The sequence below is a fragment of the Motacilla alba genome, chromosome 28 (genome assembly GCF_015832195.1).
Source record: "Motacilla alba alba isolate MOTALB_02 chromosome 28, Motacilla_alba_V1.0_pri, whole genome shotgun sequence".
NCBI classification, from domain to species: domain Eukaryota; kingdom Metazoa; phylum Chordata; class Aves; order Passeriformes; family Motacillidae; genus Motacilla; species Motacilla alba.
The window spans coordinates 377,363-394,248 of NC_052043.1; the positions used below are offsets into that span (position 1 = coordinate 377,363).

Sequence of the window (16,886 nt, forward strand, 5' to 3'; positions counted from 1 at the left end):
CCAGGAAACCAGGAGTTACCCCAGGAAATCAGGAGTTACCCCAGGAATCCAGGAGTTACCCCAGGAATCCAGGAGTTACCCCAGGAAACCAGGAGTTACCCCAGAAGTTTGGGAGTTATCCCAAAACGCTCAGGGCTCCCCCAAACCCCACCTCACCCCCACACAACGCTGCCCTCCCCCCCAGTTCCCAAAAAATCCCAAATCCAGGCAGCAGTGGCAATAAATATTTATTGAATCGGAGAAAAGGCACTGAGGGGCAGAGCTGGGCCAGGGCTGGGAGGATCTGGGAATTCCTGTCTCCTGAGGGAAGCAGAAGTGGAATTTGGGATTGCTCAGCCCCAGCCTGTCCCACAGGCACGGAGGGAAGCCCCGGCCCCACTCCGGTTCCTCTGGATGAGCGAGGGAATGCTGGGCAGGAATGGTCCTGGACATCCAGGGCTGCACCAGGGCTGCAGCCTGAGCTCCAGGAAAAGCCTTTAGATGTGCAAAGATTGCCCCAAAAGCAGCATTGTTCCCAAAGCAGGACTGTTCCCAAAATCCCAGGACTGTTCCCAAAATCCCAGGACTGTTCCCAAAATCCCAGGATCATTCCCAAAGCAGCATTATTCCCAAAGTCCCCAGGATTATTCCAAAAATAGGACTGTTCCCAAAGCAGGATCATTCCCAAAGGCCCAGGACCATTCCCAAAGTCCTTCCCAACGTCCCGGACCATTCCAGGATCCTCCCGGGGAGGCTCCAGGCTCTGGCACGGCTGAGCTCAGCTCACCCCGGGTATTTTTAGGCTCTGGCTCAGGGGAAGATCCAAACAAGTGAGAGTGGCAGGGACAGGGGCAGGGGCAGGGACAGGAAGTGTCCCAGCAGGAACTGTCCCAGGATTTGTCCCAGCAGGAACTGTCCCAGCAGGATTTATCCCAGCAGGAATTGCCCCAGGATTTATCCCAGCAGGAATTGCCCCAGCAGGAACTGTCCCAGCAGGATTTATCCCAGGATTTATCCCAGCAGGAACTGTCCAGCAGGAACTGTCCCAGCAGCCCTGAGCTGCTCCCAAGCCCTCCCAAGGGTTCTGGGTTTCCCCTTCTCCCCAGCACCGATGTTTTCCCACTTTCAAGTGCTCAATCCCAACTTTCCCAAAGCAGCAGCAATCCCAGGGCAATCCCGGCCAGGTCACGGCTCCTCCTTCTCCTTCTCCTTCTCCTTCTCCTTCTCCTTCTCCTTCTCCTTCTCCTTCTCCTTCTCCTTCTCCTTCTCCTTCTCCTCCTCCTTCTCCCCCTCCTCCTCCCTCTCCCTCTCCCTCTCCCTCTCCCGCCTGCTCCCGCTCCTCCCGGCCCGGCTCCGCTGCCGTTTCCTGCCCAGCCTCTCCCGCAGCCTCTCCCGGCACTCGCGGTTCCGGCCCCGGATCCGCTCCAGCTCCGCCCTCCTGCGCGCCGCCAGCTCCGGGTCCTGCGGGGACACCGGGGACACGCTGGGGACACTGGGGACACACCAGGGACACATTGGGGACACGGGGACAGGACACCGGGGACACGCTGGGGACACTGAGGACAGGGCACCGGGGACACGCCGGGGACACGCTGGGGACACACTGGGGACACTAGGGACACACCGGGGACAGGACACCGGGGACACCGGGGACACTGGGGACACCGGGGATGGGACAGGACATTGGGGACACACCAAGAAGGGAAAAGGGAGGGAAAAGGGAGGGAAAAGGCAGGGAAAAGGGAGGGAAAGGCAGGGAAAAGGCAGGGAAAAGGCAGGGAAAAGGCAGGGAAAGGCAGGGAAAAGGCAGGGAAAAGGCAGGGAAAAGGCAGGGAAAGGCAGGGAAAAGGCAGGGAAAAGGCAGGGAAAAGGCAGGGAAAGGCAGGGGAAAGGCAGGGAAAAGGCAGGGAAAAGGCAGGGGAAAGGCAGGGGAAGGCAGGGGAAGGCAGGGGAAGGCAGGGGAAAGCAGGGGAAAGGCAGGGGAAGGCAGGGGAAGGCAGGAGGGACTGTCCTTCCCTCTCCCTCTCCCACACTGATCACCCAGAGCCCCTCGCACAGCAGCGCTCACCTTCCCTTCCAGGATCATCTGCTTCCTCTTGTTGATTTCCTTCTTCTCGTCAAAATCCATCCCCTCCAGCTCCTGGCAGAGGGAAGAGCAGCAGAGCCACAAACCTCAACCCTGAGCAGCAAAACCCCTGAAAACCTGAGAAAAACCCCAGAAAGGCGTGGGGAGAGGGGCAAGCAAGGCTCCCCGAGCTGCAGGACACTCACGATCTCACACTCCCTCCTGGTGACGTTCACCTGGGTCAGGATGTCCAGCACCAGCTGCTCCTCCACTGAGAACTCCTGCAGCTGCAGCTCTGGGCCAGGGGACACGCAGGGTCACAAAACCCAAATTATCAGGGGAAAACACCAATAAATCCCCCAAATCCCCGGGGTTATCAGTGGGGCTGTGACACAGAGGGTCACAAAATGCAAATTATCAGGGAAAACACCAATAAATCCCCCAAATCCCCGGGGTTATCAGTGGGACTGTGACACAGAGGGTCACAAAATGCAAATCCTCAGGGAAAACACCAATAAATCCCTGGGGTTTATTGGGATTTCCCAGCGGGGCTGCTATGTGCTCTGTGGTTAAATAATGTTAGATTTTTACACTCTGAGGAGTGGAACAGGGAATGGGGATCCTGAGGAGAGGAAAAAGGAATGGGGATCCTGGAACATGGAACAGGGAATGGGGATCCTGAGGAGTGGAACGGGGATCCTGGAACAGGGAACGGGGAATGGGGATCCTGAGGACTGGAGCAGGGAATCTGAACCCCATTTTTGAAGAAGCAGCTGCTTTCCTAAGGAGCAGCTCCACACAGTTCCTGCTCCACTGGAGCAGCAGGAACACGAGCAGGGAACAGCACCAGCAGGAACACAAGCCTGACCCAGCCAGGGACCCCAAACGTGGGACTCGGCTGCTCCTGCTCTTGCCCAGGCCCCGGGGAGCCCAGCCCCACTCACTGATCTCCCCCTCGATGGCGTGCACCAGGTGGATGTCATACTGTGTCACCAGCGTGATGGCCAAGCCCTGCCGCCCTGAAAGGGGAGAACAGGAACTGAGCAATGCTGGCAGGCACAGAGGGTGGCCCGGGCACTGCCACCCCCCTGCCCAGGGGCCAGGCTGGGAGAGCTCTTCTGGCCCTGAAAGTCCCGTTCATAACCCCACTAAAAGCAGCAGGGTGTGACCCACCCTCACACACCCCAGGGCAGGATCCCAGGGGTGTCTTAAAGGAGGGGGAAATGAGGATTTTGGGAATTAAACACAGAAATGGGAGGTGTCCCTGGAAGTGTCCCAGTTTTCCCAGCCCAGGAGCTGTCCCAGGCCCTGCTGGAGCACCCTGCCCTGGTGGGACAGTCCCTGCCTGTCCCAGCTCTGTCCTGATCCATCCCCTCCGTGCATCCTGAGCGTTCTCCCGATCGATTCCCTCCCTTCCAGGGACTGCCAGCTGCTGGACACCGTGCTGAGGGTGGTGTGGGGTGTCCCTGGGACCCTCCCTTGGGGGCTGTCACCCCTCCCTGGGGCTGTCACCCCTCCCCTGGGGCTGTCACCCCTCCTGGGGCTGTCACCCCTGCCTTGGGGGCTGTCACCCCTCCCTGGGGCTGTCACCCCTCCCCTGGGGCTGTCACCCCTCCTGGGGCTGTCACCCCTGCCTTGGGGGCTGTCACCCCTCCCCTGGGGGCTGTCACCCCTCCCCTGGGGCTGTCACCCTCCCCTGGGGCTGTCACCCCTCCTGGGGCTGTCACCCTCACCGGCGCGCGCCGTCCGTCCCACGCGGTGGATGTAGATCTTGGGCAGCCCCGGGGTGTTGTGGTTGATGACAAGCTGGACTGCAGGGATGTCCAAACCTCTGGAATTCAGGGGGGAAAAAGCAGCTGAAAGATCAGGGAATCGTAAAACGTCTCCGTGGTTTGGGGTGGGAGGGACCTTGAAAGCCACCGAGGGCTCGCCTGGCCTTGGGCAGGGACAGCCACTGTGCCAGGGATCGGAGACTCCTGCTCTCCAAAAGCCCCAGATTCCCAGGGATAGAGTCTGTATTGGCTGATTGCAGGACAAATTCCTTCCTCATAACAATTCCCAGCTCCTCAGGGCTCAGCAATTCCCAGCTCCCCCCAGTTCAACAATTCCCAGCTCCTCAGAGCTCTGCAATTCCCTTGGAGCTGCTCCCTGGCAGCCCCAGGAGCCCCTCAGGAGCCCCCAGCCCTCCCCAGGCTCCAAAGCCCAGCTCAGACAGCTTGGGAAGAGCCTGTCCCACCCAAACCTGGGGGGTTTGGGGCTCTGCCCGTGCTAAACTCAGCCTGAGGTGGCTCTGGTGTTGATCCAGGTGGGAAGAGCCTGTCCCACCCAAACCTGGGGGGTTTGGGGCTCTGCCCGTGCTAAACTCAGCCTGAGGTGGCTCTGGTGAACAAACCCAGGTGGCAGAGCTTTGGATTCACCTGGCAGCCACATCTGTGGCAATGAGGATCTTGAAGATGCTGGACTTGAACTTGGCCAGAGCTGCAAATCTCTGTTTCTGGGAGGAGAAGGCTCCAGGTGAGGGCGGCGGGAGGCAGCGGGAGCAGCCCCGGGCAGGGCCCTGCAGCCCTCACCTGCTTCATCATGGAATGCAGAGCCACGGACGGGAAGCTGAACTTCCTCAGCATCATGTTCAGCACCTGGCAGTCCCTGGAAGGGAGGGAATCGATCGGGAGAACGCTCAGGATGCACGGAGGGGATGGATCAGGACAGAGCTGGGACAGGCAGGGACTGTCCCACCAGGGCAGGGTGCTCCAGCAGGGCCTGGGACAGCTCCTGGGCTGGGAAAACTGGGACACTTCCAGGGACACCTCCCATTTCTGTGTGCAATTCCCAAAATCCTCATTTTTTCCCCTCTTTAAGACACCTCCCACTGTCCCAGAGTGCTCCAGCACGGCCTGGGACAATTCCTGAGGTTGAAAAACTGGGACAGGCAGGGACAGTCTTATGGACACCTCTCATTTCTGTGTTTAATTCCCAAAATCCTCATTTTCCCCCTCCTTTAAAACACATCCCACTATGCCAGGGTGCTCCAGCACGGCCTGGGACAGCTCCTGGGGTGGGAAAACTGAGACAGGGCTGAGTGCCAGGGAGGAGGAGGAAGGAGAAAAGGAGGAGGAAGGGAGGAGGAAAAGAAAGAGGAAAAGAAAGAGGAAAAGAAAGAGGAAAGGAGGAGGAAAAGGAGGAGGAAAGGGAGGAGGAAAGGGAGGAGGAAAAGAGGAGAAAAGAAGGAGGAAAGGGAAGAGGAAGGGAGGAAGGGAAGAGGAAGGGAGGAGGGCTCTCACTTGCAGGTCTTGGTGAAGATGATGATGGCCCAGTCCTCGTGCTGGTCCTGGAAGCTCTGCACCAGGTGCACCAGGTAGGCGTCCTTGAGCGCCTCGGGCACCAGCAGGTACCTCTGCTCCAGCTGCTCCACTGTCCTCACCCTGCAGGGACAGGGAAGGTGGAACCCAGCCCCCCCGAGGCTGGACAGCCCCCAGGATCACCCAGTGCCAACCCGGACTGTCCCCCAGCACGGCCAGCCCTGCCCCGGGCTGCTCCTTCCCAGGAGGAAATTCCTGCTGCTGTCCCACCCGGGGCTGCTCCCTCCTGTCCTGGCGTCCCCCGGGACCCTCCTGGCTGTCCCCTCCTGTTGGGGGCTTGGGGACGTTGGGAATGTCCCCCTGATCCTGCTTTTCTCCAGGCTGGGCCCCTTCCCAGCTCCCTCAGAAATTCCCAGCTCCCTCAGGAACCCTCCAGCTCCTTCCCAGGAATTTTCCAGCTCCCACAGGAACCCTCCAGCTCCTTCCCAGGAATTTTCCAGCCCCCTCAAGAACTCTCCAGCCCCTTCCCAACTCCCTTTAAAATTCTCCAGCCCTTTCCCAGCTCCCTTCAAGAATTCCCAATTCCGTTAAAAGCTCTCCAGTCCCTTTCTCATCTCCCTCTGGAATTCCCCAGCCCTCTCAGGAATTTTCCAGCTCTTTCCCATCTCCCTCAGGAATTCTCTAGCCCCTTCCCAGCCTCCTCAGGAATTCTCCAGCCTCTCCCTGCCTTCTCCTGACACCCCAAGAGCCCTGGCGGCGCCTCAGCAGCGCCAGCACAGCAAAGAGCAGGAAAAGGAGGCAAAGCCCCGGGAAAAGCGGGAACTCCGGGCACTCACGGGGACGTGGCCTCCCAGAAGAAGGGGCTGTTGGCAGCCAGGGCCCGCAGCTGGCTCAGGGTGGCCGTCAGGGTGGCACTGAAGAGCAGGGTCTGGCGGCGCGCGGGCACGGCGCCCAGGATCAGCTCCAGGTCCGCGCTGAAATCCGCGCTGCCCTGCTCCAGCAGGCGGTCAGCCTCGTCCAGCACCTGGGCACAGCTCCCTCAGGGGCTGGGAACCTCCAGGAAACCCCGGGAACCCCCAGGAACCCCCAGGAACCCCCAGGGAACCCCGAGGGAACCCCTAGGGAACCCCCAGGGAACCCGCCCTGCCCTGCTCCAGCAGGCGGTCAGCCTCGTCCAGCACCTGGGCACAGCTCCCTCAGGGGCTGGGAACCTCCAGGAAACCCCGGGAACCCCCAGGAACCCCCAGGAACCCCCAGGGAACCCCGAGGGAACCCCTAGGGAACCCCCAGGGAACCCGCCCTGCCCTGCTCCAGCAGGCGGTCAGCCTCGTCCAGCACCTGGGCACAGCTCCCTCAGGGGCTGGGGAACCCGGGAACCCCCAGGGAACCCCCAGGGAACCTCCGAGATTCCAGGGAACCCCCAGGGAACCCCCAGCATGCCAGGGAACCCACCAGGGAAACCGTGGGATTCCAGGGAATCCACCAGGGAACCCCCACCACGTAATCCACAGGGAATCCACCAGGGAACCCCCAGGATTCCAGGGATTGTGCCAAGGGAACCCCCAGGATTCCAAAGAATCCACCAGGGAACCCGCAGGGAGTCCCAGGAATCCACCCAGGGATGGAGGAAACCCTGCAGGACTCTTGGAAATCCACCCAGGGACCCCAGGGCATTCCCAGGACCCCCAGAGCATTCCCAGGGACCCCAGAGCATTCCCAGGACCCCCGGCCGGACTCGGGGCTCACCAGGAATTTGATCTTGCCGAGGCTGAAGGTGCTGGAGCTGCGCAGGTGGTCGGCGAGGCGCCCGGGCGTGGCCACCACCACGTGGGGCCGGCGGGACAGGGCCAGCGCCTGGGCCACCATGTCTGGGGACAGAGGGGACACGATGGCAGCGCTGGGAACGGGCTGGGAGCGCTGGGAACAGGCTGGGAGCACTGGGAATGGGACTGGGAGTGCTGGGAATAATGGGAATAATGGGAATGGGCTGGGAACACTGGCAATGGGGCTGGGAGCACTGGGAATAAGACTGGGAGCACTGGGAATGGGCTGGGAATACTGGGAATGGGCTGGGAATACTGGGAACACTGGGAACGGGACTGGGAATGGAACTGGGAACGCTGGGAATGGGCTGGGAATGATGGGAATGGGCTGGGAACACTGGCAATAGGGCTGGGAGCGCTGGGAACGGGACTGGGAGCGCTGGGAATGGGCTGGGAGCACTGGGAATGGGGCTGGGAACGCTGGGAATGGGGCTGGGAACCCCCAGACTCACCGAGGCCCCCCACCACCACGCAGTCCTTGAGGCCCAGGGGCTTGCCCAGCACCCGGAACTGCTCGGCGATCTGGTACGCCAGCTCCCTGCGGCGGGGGCGCGGCTCAGCTCTGCCTCCCCACGGCTCCCCACCGGGGCTCCCCCCAACTCCCCCGGGTTCCCCAGAGCTCCCCAGAACTCCCCACGGCTCCCCACCGGGGCTCCCCAACCAGGGCTCCCCGACCTCCCCCCGGTCCCCCCAGGGTCCCCCCAAAGCTCGCCAGGGCTCCCCCCGGCTCTCCCAGAGCTCCCCATCATTCCCCCACCGGGGCTCCCCGACCTCCCTCTGGCTCGCCCCACTTCCCCAGAGCTTCCCAGGGCTCTCCCCAATTCCCCCGGCTCCCCCGGTTCCCCGCTTCCCCCGGTTCCCCCGGTTCCGCGGTGCCGGTACCGGGTGGGGGTGAGCACGAGGCAGAAGATGCCGTAGGGGTCCTGGGCCAGCACGTGCAGCACCGGCAGCACGAACGCCGCCGTCTTCCCGCTGCCCGTCTGCGCACAGCCCAGGCAGTCCCGGCCTGCGGGAACGGGCGTCAGCGGGAACGGGAACGGGAATGGGAATGGGAACCAGGGAATGGGAATGGGAACGGGAATGGGGAATGGGAATGGGGAATGGGAACGGGAATGGGAACGGGAATGGGAACGGGAATGGGAACGGGAATGGGAACGGGAATGGGAACGGGGCAGCGTTAGCGGGACCGGGAACGGGAACGGGAATGGGAACGGGAATGGGAACGGGAATGGGAACGGGGAACGGGAGCGGGAATGGGGAATGGGAATGGGGAACGGGAATGGGGAATGGGAACGGGAACGGGAATGGGAACGGGAATGGGAATGGGGAATGGGAATGGGGAACGGGAATGGGGAATGGGAACGGGAATGGGAACGGGAATGGGAACGGGAATGGGAACGGGAATGGGAACGGGGAACGGGAATGGGAATGGGGAATGGGAATGGGGAACGGGAATGGGGAATGGGAACGGGAATGGGAACGGGAATGGGAACGGGAGAGGGGATGGGAATGGGGAATGGAAACGGGGACCGGGAATGGGAACGGGGAACGGGAATGGGAATGGGAACGGGAATGGGAACGGGAATGGGGAACGGGGAATGGGGCACGGGCGGCGTCAGCGGGAATGGGAACGGGAACAGGAAATGGGAACGGGGAACGGGAATGGGAACAGGAACGGGGCACGGGGCAGCGTCAGCGGGACCGGGAATGGGGAACGGGAATGGGAACGGGAATGGGGAACGGGAACGGGAATGGGAACGGGAATGGGAATGGGAACGGGGCGGCGGGACTGGGAACGGGAATGGGAACGGGAATGGGAACGGGGCAGCATCAGCGGGACCAGGAACGGGAATGAAAACGGGAACGGGGAACGGGAACGGGAATGGGAACGGGGAACAGGGCACGGGGCGGCATCAGCGGGAACGGGAATGGGACCGGGAACGGGAACCGGGAGGGGAACAGCCGGACCGAGACTGGGCACCGGGAAAGGGGCACGGGGGGAGAACGGCCGCGCCCGAGGGAGGGATGGGGTCCGTGAGGGGCCGTTCCCGGGGGTGGGGATGGTCGGGGCCGCTCCCGGGCTCACCCTGCAGCACGGCCGGGATGCAGGCGGCCTGCACGGGCGTGGGCCGGAGCAGCCCCACCTGCCGCGCCTGCTCCGCCAGCCACGGCGCCAGCCCGAGCGCCCGGAACTCCGCCATGCCGCGCCGCCGCGCGCCCCGATGGCGTCACCGCCGCGCGCCCCGATGGCGTCATCGCCGAGCGCGTCGCTCATTGGCCAGCTGGCTCTAACCCCGCCCACACGCGGTGCCGCGCGTCTCGATGGCGTCACCAGCCCGATGGCGTCACCGCCGCGCGTCTCGATGGCGTCACCACCCCGATGGCGTCACCGTGGCGCGTCTCGATGGCGTCACCAGCCCGATGGCGTCACCGCCGCGCGTCTCGATGGCGTCATCGCTGAGCGCGTCGCTCATTGGCCAGCTTGCTCTAACCCCGCCCACACGCCATGCCGCGCGACCCGATGGCGTCACCACCCCGATGGCGTCATCGCCGAGCGCGTCGCTCATTGGCCAGCTCGCTCTAACCCCGCCCACAAGCCGCGCTATGATGACGTTGCTTTGATGACGCAACCTCCTCCCGGCGTCGCTATTGGCGGTTTCCATGGAGACGGCGGCTCCCGGCAGCCCGCGCGGCGCGGCCGCTTCCGGGTTCGTGTCTGGGCCATGGCGGGCGCGGCGCCGGCCGGGGAGGCGGACGAGCTCTTCGACCTCCGCAACAACTTCTACATCGGCGCCTTCCAGGCCGCCATCAACGAGGCGCAGCGCGCCAAGGTCGGGCCGGGCCGGGGCGGCGCACGGAGCCTCCGCGGCCCCCGCAGCGCGCTCACGGCGGGGCCGGGCGGGCCGTGAGGGGCGGGGGTGTGGGGCTGGTTCTGTGGGGTTTTTGCTGCGGGGTGGTTTCGTGGGGTGAGTTGTGTGGGGATGGTTCTCTGGGGTTTTTGCTGCGGGGTGGTTTCGTGGGGCTGTTTGGGGCTGGTTCTGTGGGGCTGGTTCTGTGGGGTTTTTGCTGCGGGGTGGTTTCGTGGGGCTGTGTGGGGCTGGTTTGTGTGGGGCTGGTTCTGTGGGCTGGGTTTGTGTGAGGTGGGTTGGTGTACGGCTGGTTTTATGGGGCTTTTCGTGTGGGGCTGGTGGTGTGGGTTTTATGGGGCTGTTTTGGGGTCTCACATCGCTGAGGGTCCCTGTTGTCCCCCAGCCCAGCAGCCCCCAGCAGGAGGCCGAGCGGGACGTGTTCCTGTTCCGAGCCTACATCGCCCAGGTGAGCCTGGGGAGGGCAAAGCCCTGCCCGTGCCAGCCCTGCCCCGTGCCCTCCCTGCCCCGTGCCCTCCCTGCCCGTCCCATCCCTGCCCGTCCCATCCCTGCCCGTCCCATCCCTGCCCTGTGCCATCCCTGCCCTGTGCCCTCCCTGCCCGTGCCAGCCCTGCCCGTGCCAGGGACGCCTCCCCCTGTCCCCAGCCCCGCCCTGGGCACTGCCAGCATCCAGGGGCAGCCTCAGTGCTCTGGGAGCTCCAGCCCAGCCAGGAATTCCTGCCCGCTTCCCTTTGCCCAGTGTAAATCCATCCCCTGGGCCCTGGAATTCCCATCCCAAATCCATCCCCTGGGCCCTGGAATTCCCATCCCAAATCCATCCCCTGGGCCCTGGAATTCCTAGATCCCAAATCCCAAATCCATCCCCTGGGCCCTGGAATTCCCAGATCCCAAATCCATCCCCTGGGCCCTGGAATTCCCATCCCAAATCCATTCCCTGTCCCTGCAGATCCTTGAGCGTTCTGCTCAAACCTCAACCTCAACCTCCCTTCTCTCCCTTTTCTTCCTGCCCTTCCCGCTTTTTTCCTTCCTTTCCTTCCTTTCCTGCTTTTCCTTCTCTCCCTGCTCTCCCTGCTTTTCCTTGTCTCCCTCCTTTTCCTGCCCTCCCTGCCCTTCCTTTTTTTTCTCCTCCTTTTTTCCTTCTTTTTTTCTCCTGCCTTTTTTCTCCTTTTTTTCCTTCTATTTTCTTCCTCCTTTTTCCCCTCCTTTCTCCTCCTCATTTTTTCCCTCCTTTTTTTTCCTTTTTCCTCCTCCTTTTTCCCCTCCTCTGCTCTCCCCTGCCCGTGCTGTGTTGCAGAGGAAGTTCGGGGTGGTTCTGGACGAGCTGCAGGGCAGCTCCAGCCCCGAGCTGCAGGCTCTCCGGATGTTTGCTCAGTACCTGGCCAGCGACAGCCAGAGCCAGAGGTGAGGGGTGGCCCAGCCCTTCCTTCCCGGGGCTCCCTGGGCTCTCTGGGCTCTCTGGGGGGTCTCTGGGCTCTGTGTGCTCTGTGGGCTCTGTGGGGTGCAGCAAAGCTGGAACACAGTCCCGACAGTTCCAGGAGCTTTTGGGCTGGAGGGGGTGAACACCAGGGATCCCTCCCAGGCTGCTCCAGCCTGGCCTCGGGCACTTCCAGGCACGGAGCAGCCACAGCTTCTCCTCTTTCATCCTCTTTTCTCCCCCGTTTCCTGCCCCCATTTCTCCCAATTTTCCCCCATTTTCTTCCCCTTTTTATCCCATTCCCTCCCACCATTTCCCCCCATTTTCTCCCAATTTCCCCCATTTCCTCCCATTCCCCCCATTCCCCCCCCATTTCCCCCATTTTTTTTCCCCTGTTTTATCCCATCCCCCCCATTTTCTGCCCCATTTTCTCCCTCATTCCTCCCATTTACCCCCTTCCCCCCATTTTCTCCTGAATTCCCTCCTATTTTCTCCCTCTTTTTCCCCATTTCCCCCCCATTTTCTCCCAATTTCCCCTCCATTTTCTCCCCCATTTTTCCCCATTTTCTTCCCCATTTTATCTCGTTCCCCCCACCCTTTTTGCCCCCATTTTCCCCCAAACCCACCCCCCATTTCCCCCATTTTCCCCCCTTTTCCCCCATTCCCCCATCCCCTCTCCCGCCCCGCAGGGACTCGGTGGTGGCGGAGCTGGACAGGAGGATGGCCAAGAGCGTGGACGCGGCCAGCTGCACCTTCCTGCTGATGGCAGCGGCCATCTACTGCCACCAGCAGGACCCCGACGCCGCGCTGCGCGCCCTGCGCCAGGGGGACAGCCTGGAATGGTCAGGGGGTCCCCAAAAATGGGGTCACAAACGGGGATCAGCACCAGGGGGACAGCCTGGAATGGTCAGGGGCTCCCCAAAAATGGGGATCAGCGCCAGGGGGACAGCCTGGAATGGTCAGGGGGTCCCAAAAATGGGGATCAGCACCTGGGGGACAGCCTGGAATGGTCAGGGCTCCCAAAAATGGGGATCAGCACCTGGGGGACAGCCTGGGATGGTCAGGGGTCCCCAAAATGGGGTCACAGTCAGGGCCCGGCGCCAGGGGGACAGCCTGGAATGGTCAGGGCTCCCCAAAAACGGGGTCACATCCTCCCCAAAAACAGTTTGGGTGTTGATCCATGTGGGATCTGAGCTGGGAGCAGCTCCAGGGCTCGGGGCTGGGCTCAGGAGGGACCCTCAGGGCCGTCCCAGTGGGGTTTGGGGTCAGAGGGACCCTCAGGGCCGTCCCAGTGGGGTTTGGGGTCAGAGGGACCCTCGGGCCTGTCCCAGTGGGGTTGGGGGGACCCTCGGGCCCGTCCCGGATGGCCGTGAGCCCTGTGCAGCCATTCCTGGCGTGGGAGTTCCCTGGGGATGTCCGGGCTGCCCTGGTGAGTGCAGCTGGGTCAGCCCCTGTGTCCCTCTGCTCCTGTCCCTGCAGCTTGGCCATGATGATCCAGATCCTGCTGAAGCTCGACAGGCTCGACCTGGCCAGGTGGGATTGGGCCTTCCCTTTCCCCTCTTCCATTTCCCTTTCCCTCTTCCCTTTTCCTTTCCCCTCTTCCTTTTCCATTTTCTCTTCTCCATTTTCTCTTTTCCTTTTTCCTTTCCCTTCCTTTTCCCCTTCTCTTTTTCATTTCTCTTTTTCCTTTTCCTTTTCCTTCCCGTTTTGCATTTTTCCTTTTCCTTTTTCCTTTTCATTTCTCCTTTCCATTTTGCATTTCCTTTTTCCCTTTTTCCTTTCCCTTTTCCATTTTTCATTTTCTTCTTTCCTCTTCCTGCTCCTGCTCCTCCTCCTCCTCTCCCGTTTCCAGGAGTCAAACCAGGCCTCTCCTGGTGAAATAAACCACAGAAAAGGGGAAAACCCCCCCTTTTTTTTTTTTTTTTTTTTTTTTTTCTGCTGAAACCCCTTTTCCTTCGTGGTTCCCTGCAGGAAGGAGCTGAAGAAGATGCAGGAGCAGGATGAGGATGCCACCCTGACCCAGCTGGCCACAGCCTGGGTGAACCTGGCCTTGGTGGGTACCCTCCCCCCAGGAGGAGCCAGATGGTCCCAAAACGTCCCCAAAATGTCCCCAAAGTGTCCCCAAACATCCCCAAATGCCCCAGGGAGCTGCTCTGCTGCCCCCACGCAGACTCCAGGACACAGAATGTCCTTACAGAGGATTGGGAATGAGGTAAAAACACTGAGTCTGGGGTCAGGAGGGTTGGAAACAAACTCCTCAAATTCCTGGGATCCGAGGTCACACAGCCTGGGTTCCCATTAAATTCCAATTCCTGGGATCTGGGGTCACACAGCCTGGGTTCCCATTAAATAAACTCCTAATCAGGAATTCCCAGCCCAGGAATGACCCTGAGGATGTAAATCAGGAATTCCCATGTCTCCAGGGATGGAAATCAGGAATTCCCAGCCCAGGAATGACTCTGAGAATGGAGATCAGGAATTCCCATGGCTCCAGAGGTGTCAGTCACCCTGCCCTGGCCAGGCTGGCCCCAGGGGTGGAAATGAGGAATTCCCATGGCTCCAGAGATGTCATTCACTGTCCCGTGGCCGGGCTGGCCCCGGGGGTGTCACTCAGTGTCCCCTGGCTGGCCCCGGGGGTGTCACTCACTGTCCCCTGGCCGGGCTGACTGTGGGGTGTCACTCACTGTCCCCTGGCTGGCCCCGGGGGTGTCACTCAGTGTCCCCTGGCCGGGCTGGCCCCGGGGGTGTCACTCAGTGTCCCCTGGCTGGCCCCAGGGGTGTCACTCAGTGTCCCCTGGAGCCAGCCACTCCCTGTCCCCTGGCCAGGCTGAGTGTGGGGTGTCACTCACTGTCCCCTGGCTGGCCCCGGGGGTGTCACTCACTGTCCCCTGCCCTGGCCAGGCTGGCTGTGGGGTGTCACTCAGTGTCCCCTGGCTGGCCCTGGGGGTGTCACTCCGTGTCCCCTGGCTGGGCTGGCTGTGGGGTGTCACTCTGTGTCCCCTGGCCAGGCTGGCTGTGGGGTGTCACTCCGTGTCCCCTGGCCGGGCTGAGCGTGGGCGCTGCCGTTGCAGGGCGGGGAGAAGCTGCAGGAAGCCTTCTACACCTTCCAGGAGCTGGCAGATCGCTTCTGCCCCTCGCTGCTGCTGCTCAACGGGCAGGCGGCCGCCGCCATGGCCCAGGGCCGCTGGGACGAGGCCGAGGGGCTGCTCCAGGAGGCCCTGGACAAGGTACAGGGTCCCCTCGGGGACAGGGGACAGCCCGGAGTCACCTCGGGGACAGGGGACAGCCCGGAGTCACCTCGGGGACGAGGGACAGCCCAGAGTCACCTCGGGGACGAGGGACAGCCCCAAGTGTCACCTCAGGGACAAGGGACAGCCCCAAGTGTCACCTCGGGGATGAGGGACAGCCCGAAATTCCCGGGAGTTTTCCTGCTCAAATCCACAGCAATGGCAGCTCATGGATGCACCTCGCTGGCCTTGGGCTGCCAGAGTGGGGTTGGGGTTTTTTTTGTTGTTTTTTGGTTTTTTTGGTTTTTTAAATTTTTCCATTCCATTCCACTCCATCCCCACAATTCCCCGTGCCAATCCCATTTTTCCCTGTGCCCATCCCATTGTTCCCTGTGCCAATCCCATTGTTCCCTGTGCCAATCCCATTGTTCCCGTGCCAATCCCATTCCCTGTGCCCATCCCATTGTTCCCTGTGCCAATCCCATTGTTCCCGTGCCAATCCCATTCCCTGTGCCCATCCCATTGTTCCCTGTGCCAATCCCATTCCCTGTGCCCATCCCATTCCCCGTGCCAATCCCATTCTGCAGGACAGCGGGCACCCTGAGACGCTGCTGAACCTCGTGGTGCTGTCCCAGCACCTGGGCAAGGCCCCCGAGGTGAGCGGGGCCACCCTGGGGGTAACGGGGCCATTCATGGGGTAACGGGGCCACCCTGGGGCCACTTGGGGATAAATGGGATCATTTTGGGATAAATGGGGCCATTTTGGGACCATTTTGGGGTAAATGGGATATTTTGGGATAAATGGGATCATTTTGAGGTAAATGGGATATTTTGGGACCATTCTGGGATATTTTGGGGTAAATGGGATCATTTTGGGGTAAATGGGATATTTTGGGACCATTCTGGGATATTTTGGGGTAAATGGGATCATTTTGGGATCATTTTGGGGATCAATGGGATATTTTGGGGTAAATGGGATCATTCTGGGATATTTTGGGATCAATGGGATGTTTTGGGATAAATGGGATCATTTTGGGGTAAATGGGATCATTTTGGGATCATTTGGGGATCAGTGGGATATTTTGGGATCAGTGGGATGTTTTGGGACCATTTTGGGATATTCTGGGGCTGGGGAGCTCTTTGGGCCGGGGCTGTTTGGGGGATTTGGCTTTTCCCACGGAATCTGAGGATCCTCGAGGTCCCTTCCAAGCCAAACCATTCCAGAACTGCAGAATTCCACGGGACCGAGACGAAAACAGGGCAGAAAAAACATTTGGAGTTTAAAGCTCGACTCTTCCTGATTTTATTTTTGATTTTTTTTTGCTTGGCACCGCCCCTGAAAGTTGATTTTGAAGTGTTTTAATTTTCATTTCAGGTCTGTGCATGGCTCCTACTGGGACAGGGAGAAAAATCAGGATTTAGGGTGTAAAAAAACCACATTCAGGTGGGATTTGTTCCACTCTGCCACCCTAAAATGGAATTTTTTTGTCCCCCCCAGGTCACCAATCGTTACCTGTCCCAGCTGAAAGATGCTCACAAAAACCATCCCTTCATCCAGGAGTACCAGGCCAAGGTAGGGAACGGCAGAGAAGAGAAACAATCCTGGAAATCCGTCAGATAAATGGAATTTTTCCTGTTCTGATGGAGCCAGGGGTGCTTTCCAGACAGCTCCATCTCATCCCGAGGATCCCAAACCTGGGAAAAAAGCTCTGAAATGCAGATTTTTAATCCAGCTGGAAATTCGTGCTCCAAACAGGAGAAAAAAGGGGAGAGGGAATGTGGGGAGAGGGGAGGGAACAGCAGGAAATGATAAAGTGATTGGAAGGGATAAATGGGGCTGGCTGCTCGTTCAGGATTCATGGGAATGAAATAAACTGGGATGAATTCGGTTTCAGGGAGCTGGGCGTGTTCAGCTAGAGAGGGAATAAATGGGAACTGGAGGAGGATTGATTGGTAATAGGGGATTAATGATTAATTAATGATTAATTTGATCCTGGTTTTGGCTGTGGTTGCAGGAGAACGACTTTGACCGCCTGGCCCTGCAGTATGCAGCCAGTGCCTGAGCCTGGCGCCCCAAATCCACCTTCGGGACCCAAAAATATCTTCTGGAACCCAAAAAATCAACTTTGGGACCCAAAAAATCCCCCCTGGAACCCAAAAAACCCCCCTTGGGACCCAAAAATCAATTTTGAGACCCAAAAATATCTTCTGG

At 60.5% G+C, this 16,886-nt stretch overlaps 2 protein-coding genes across 4 annotated transcripts; one reads left to right on the top strand and one right to left on the bottom strand.

Moving 5' to 3' along the window:
* Positions 1-546: 546 nt before the first annotated feature.
* DDX49 (DEAD-box helicase 49) lies at positions 547-9,394 on the bottom strand. The gene is made up of 13 exons (XM_038163948.1): positions 9,253-9,394; positions 8,049-8,172; positions 7,619-7,704; positions 7,090-7,211; positions 6,180-6,367; positions 5,326-5,466; positions 4,615-4,690; positions 4,462-4,538; positions 3,778-3,875; positions 2,989-3,063; positions 2,251-2,339; positions 2,048-2,119; positions 547-1,440 (listed from the first exon to the last, which is right to left on the bottom strand). Exons 1-13 carry the CDS (start codon positions 9,365-9,367, stop codon positions 1,165-1,167), a joined length of 1,539 nt encoding a protein of 512 aa, XP_038019876.1. The 5' UTR covers positions 9,368-9,394; the 3' UTR covers positions 547-1,164.
* Positions 9,374-16,785, top strand: COPE (COPI coat complex subunit epsilon). Of its 3 annotated transcripts, XM_038163949.1 has the most exons (10): positions 9,374-9,997; positions 10,419-10,481; positions 11,328-11,434; positions 12,137-12,289; positions 12,927-12,980; positions 13,419-13,500; positions 14,519-14,674; positions 15,262-15,330; positions 16,173-16,247; positions 16,690-16,785. In XM_038163949.1, the coding sequence occupies exons 1-10, from the start codon at positions 9,389-9,391 to the stop codon at positions 16,735-16,737; spliced, it is 1,416 nt and encodes a 471-aa protein (XP_038019877.1). In that variant the 5' UTR covers positions 9,374-9,388; the 3' UTR covers positions 16,738-16,785. The 3 variants fall into 3 exon arrangements, with proteins under 3 accessions (XP_038019877.1, XP_038019878.1, XP_038019879.1); XM_038163950.1 differs by lacking the exon at positions 12,137-12,289; XM_038163951.1 differs by lacking the exons at positions 14,519-14,674; positions 15,262-15,330; positions 16,173-16,247; positions 16,690-16,785 and adding an exon at positions 13,592-13,678.
* The last annotated feature ends 101 nt before the right edge of the window (positions 16,786-16,886 follow it).

Coding starts and splice junctions, on each gene's coding strand:
- DDX49 (XM_038163948.1), bottom strand. CDS start 9,367: ATGGCGGAGTTCCGGGCGCTCGGGCTGGCGCCGTGGCTGGCGGAGCAG. Junction 7,212..7,618: donor CGTGGTGGTGGGGGGCCTCG/GTGAGTCTGGGG, acceptor CTCTGTCCCCAG/ACATGGTGGCCCAGGCGCTG. Junction 4,539..4,614: donor TGCATTCCATGATGAAGCAG/GTGAGGGCTGCA, acceptor TTCTCCTCCCAG/AAACAGAGATTTGCAGCTCT.
- COPE (XM_038163949.1), top strand. CDS start 9,389: ATGGCGTCACCGCCGCGCGCCCCGATGGCGTCATCGCCGAGCGCGTCG. Junction 9,998..10,418: donor ACGAGGCGCAGCGCGCCAAG/GTCGGGCCGGGC, acceptor GTTGTCCCCCAG/CCCAGCAGCCCCCAGCAGGA. Junction 16,248..16,689: donor TCCAGGAGTACCAGGCCAAG/GTAGGGAACGGC, acceptor CTGTGGTTGCAG/GAGAACGACTTTGACCGCCT.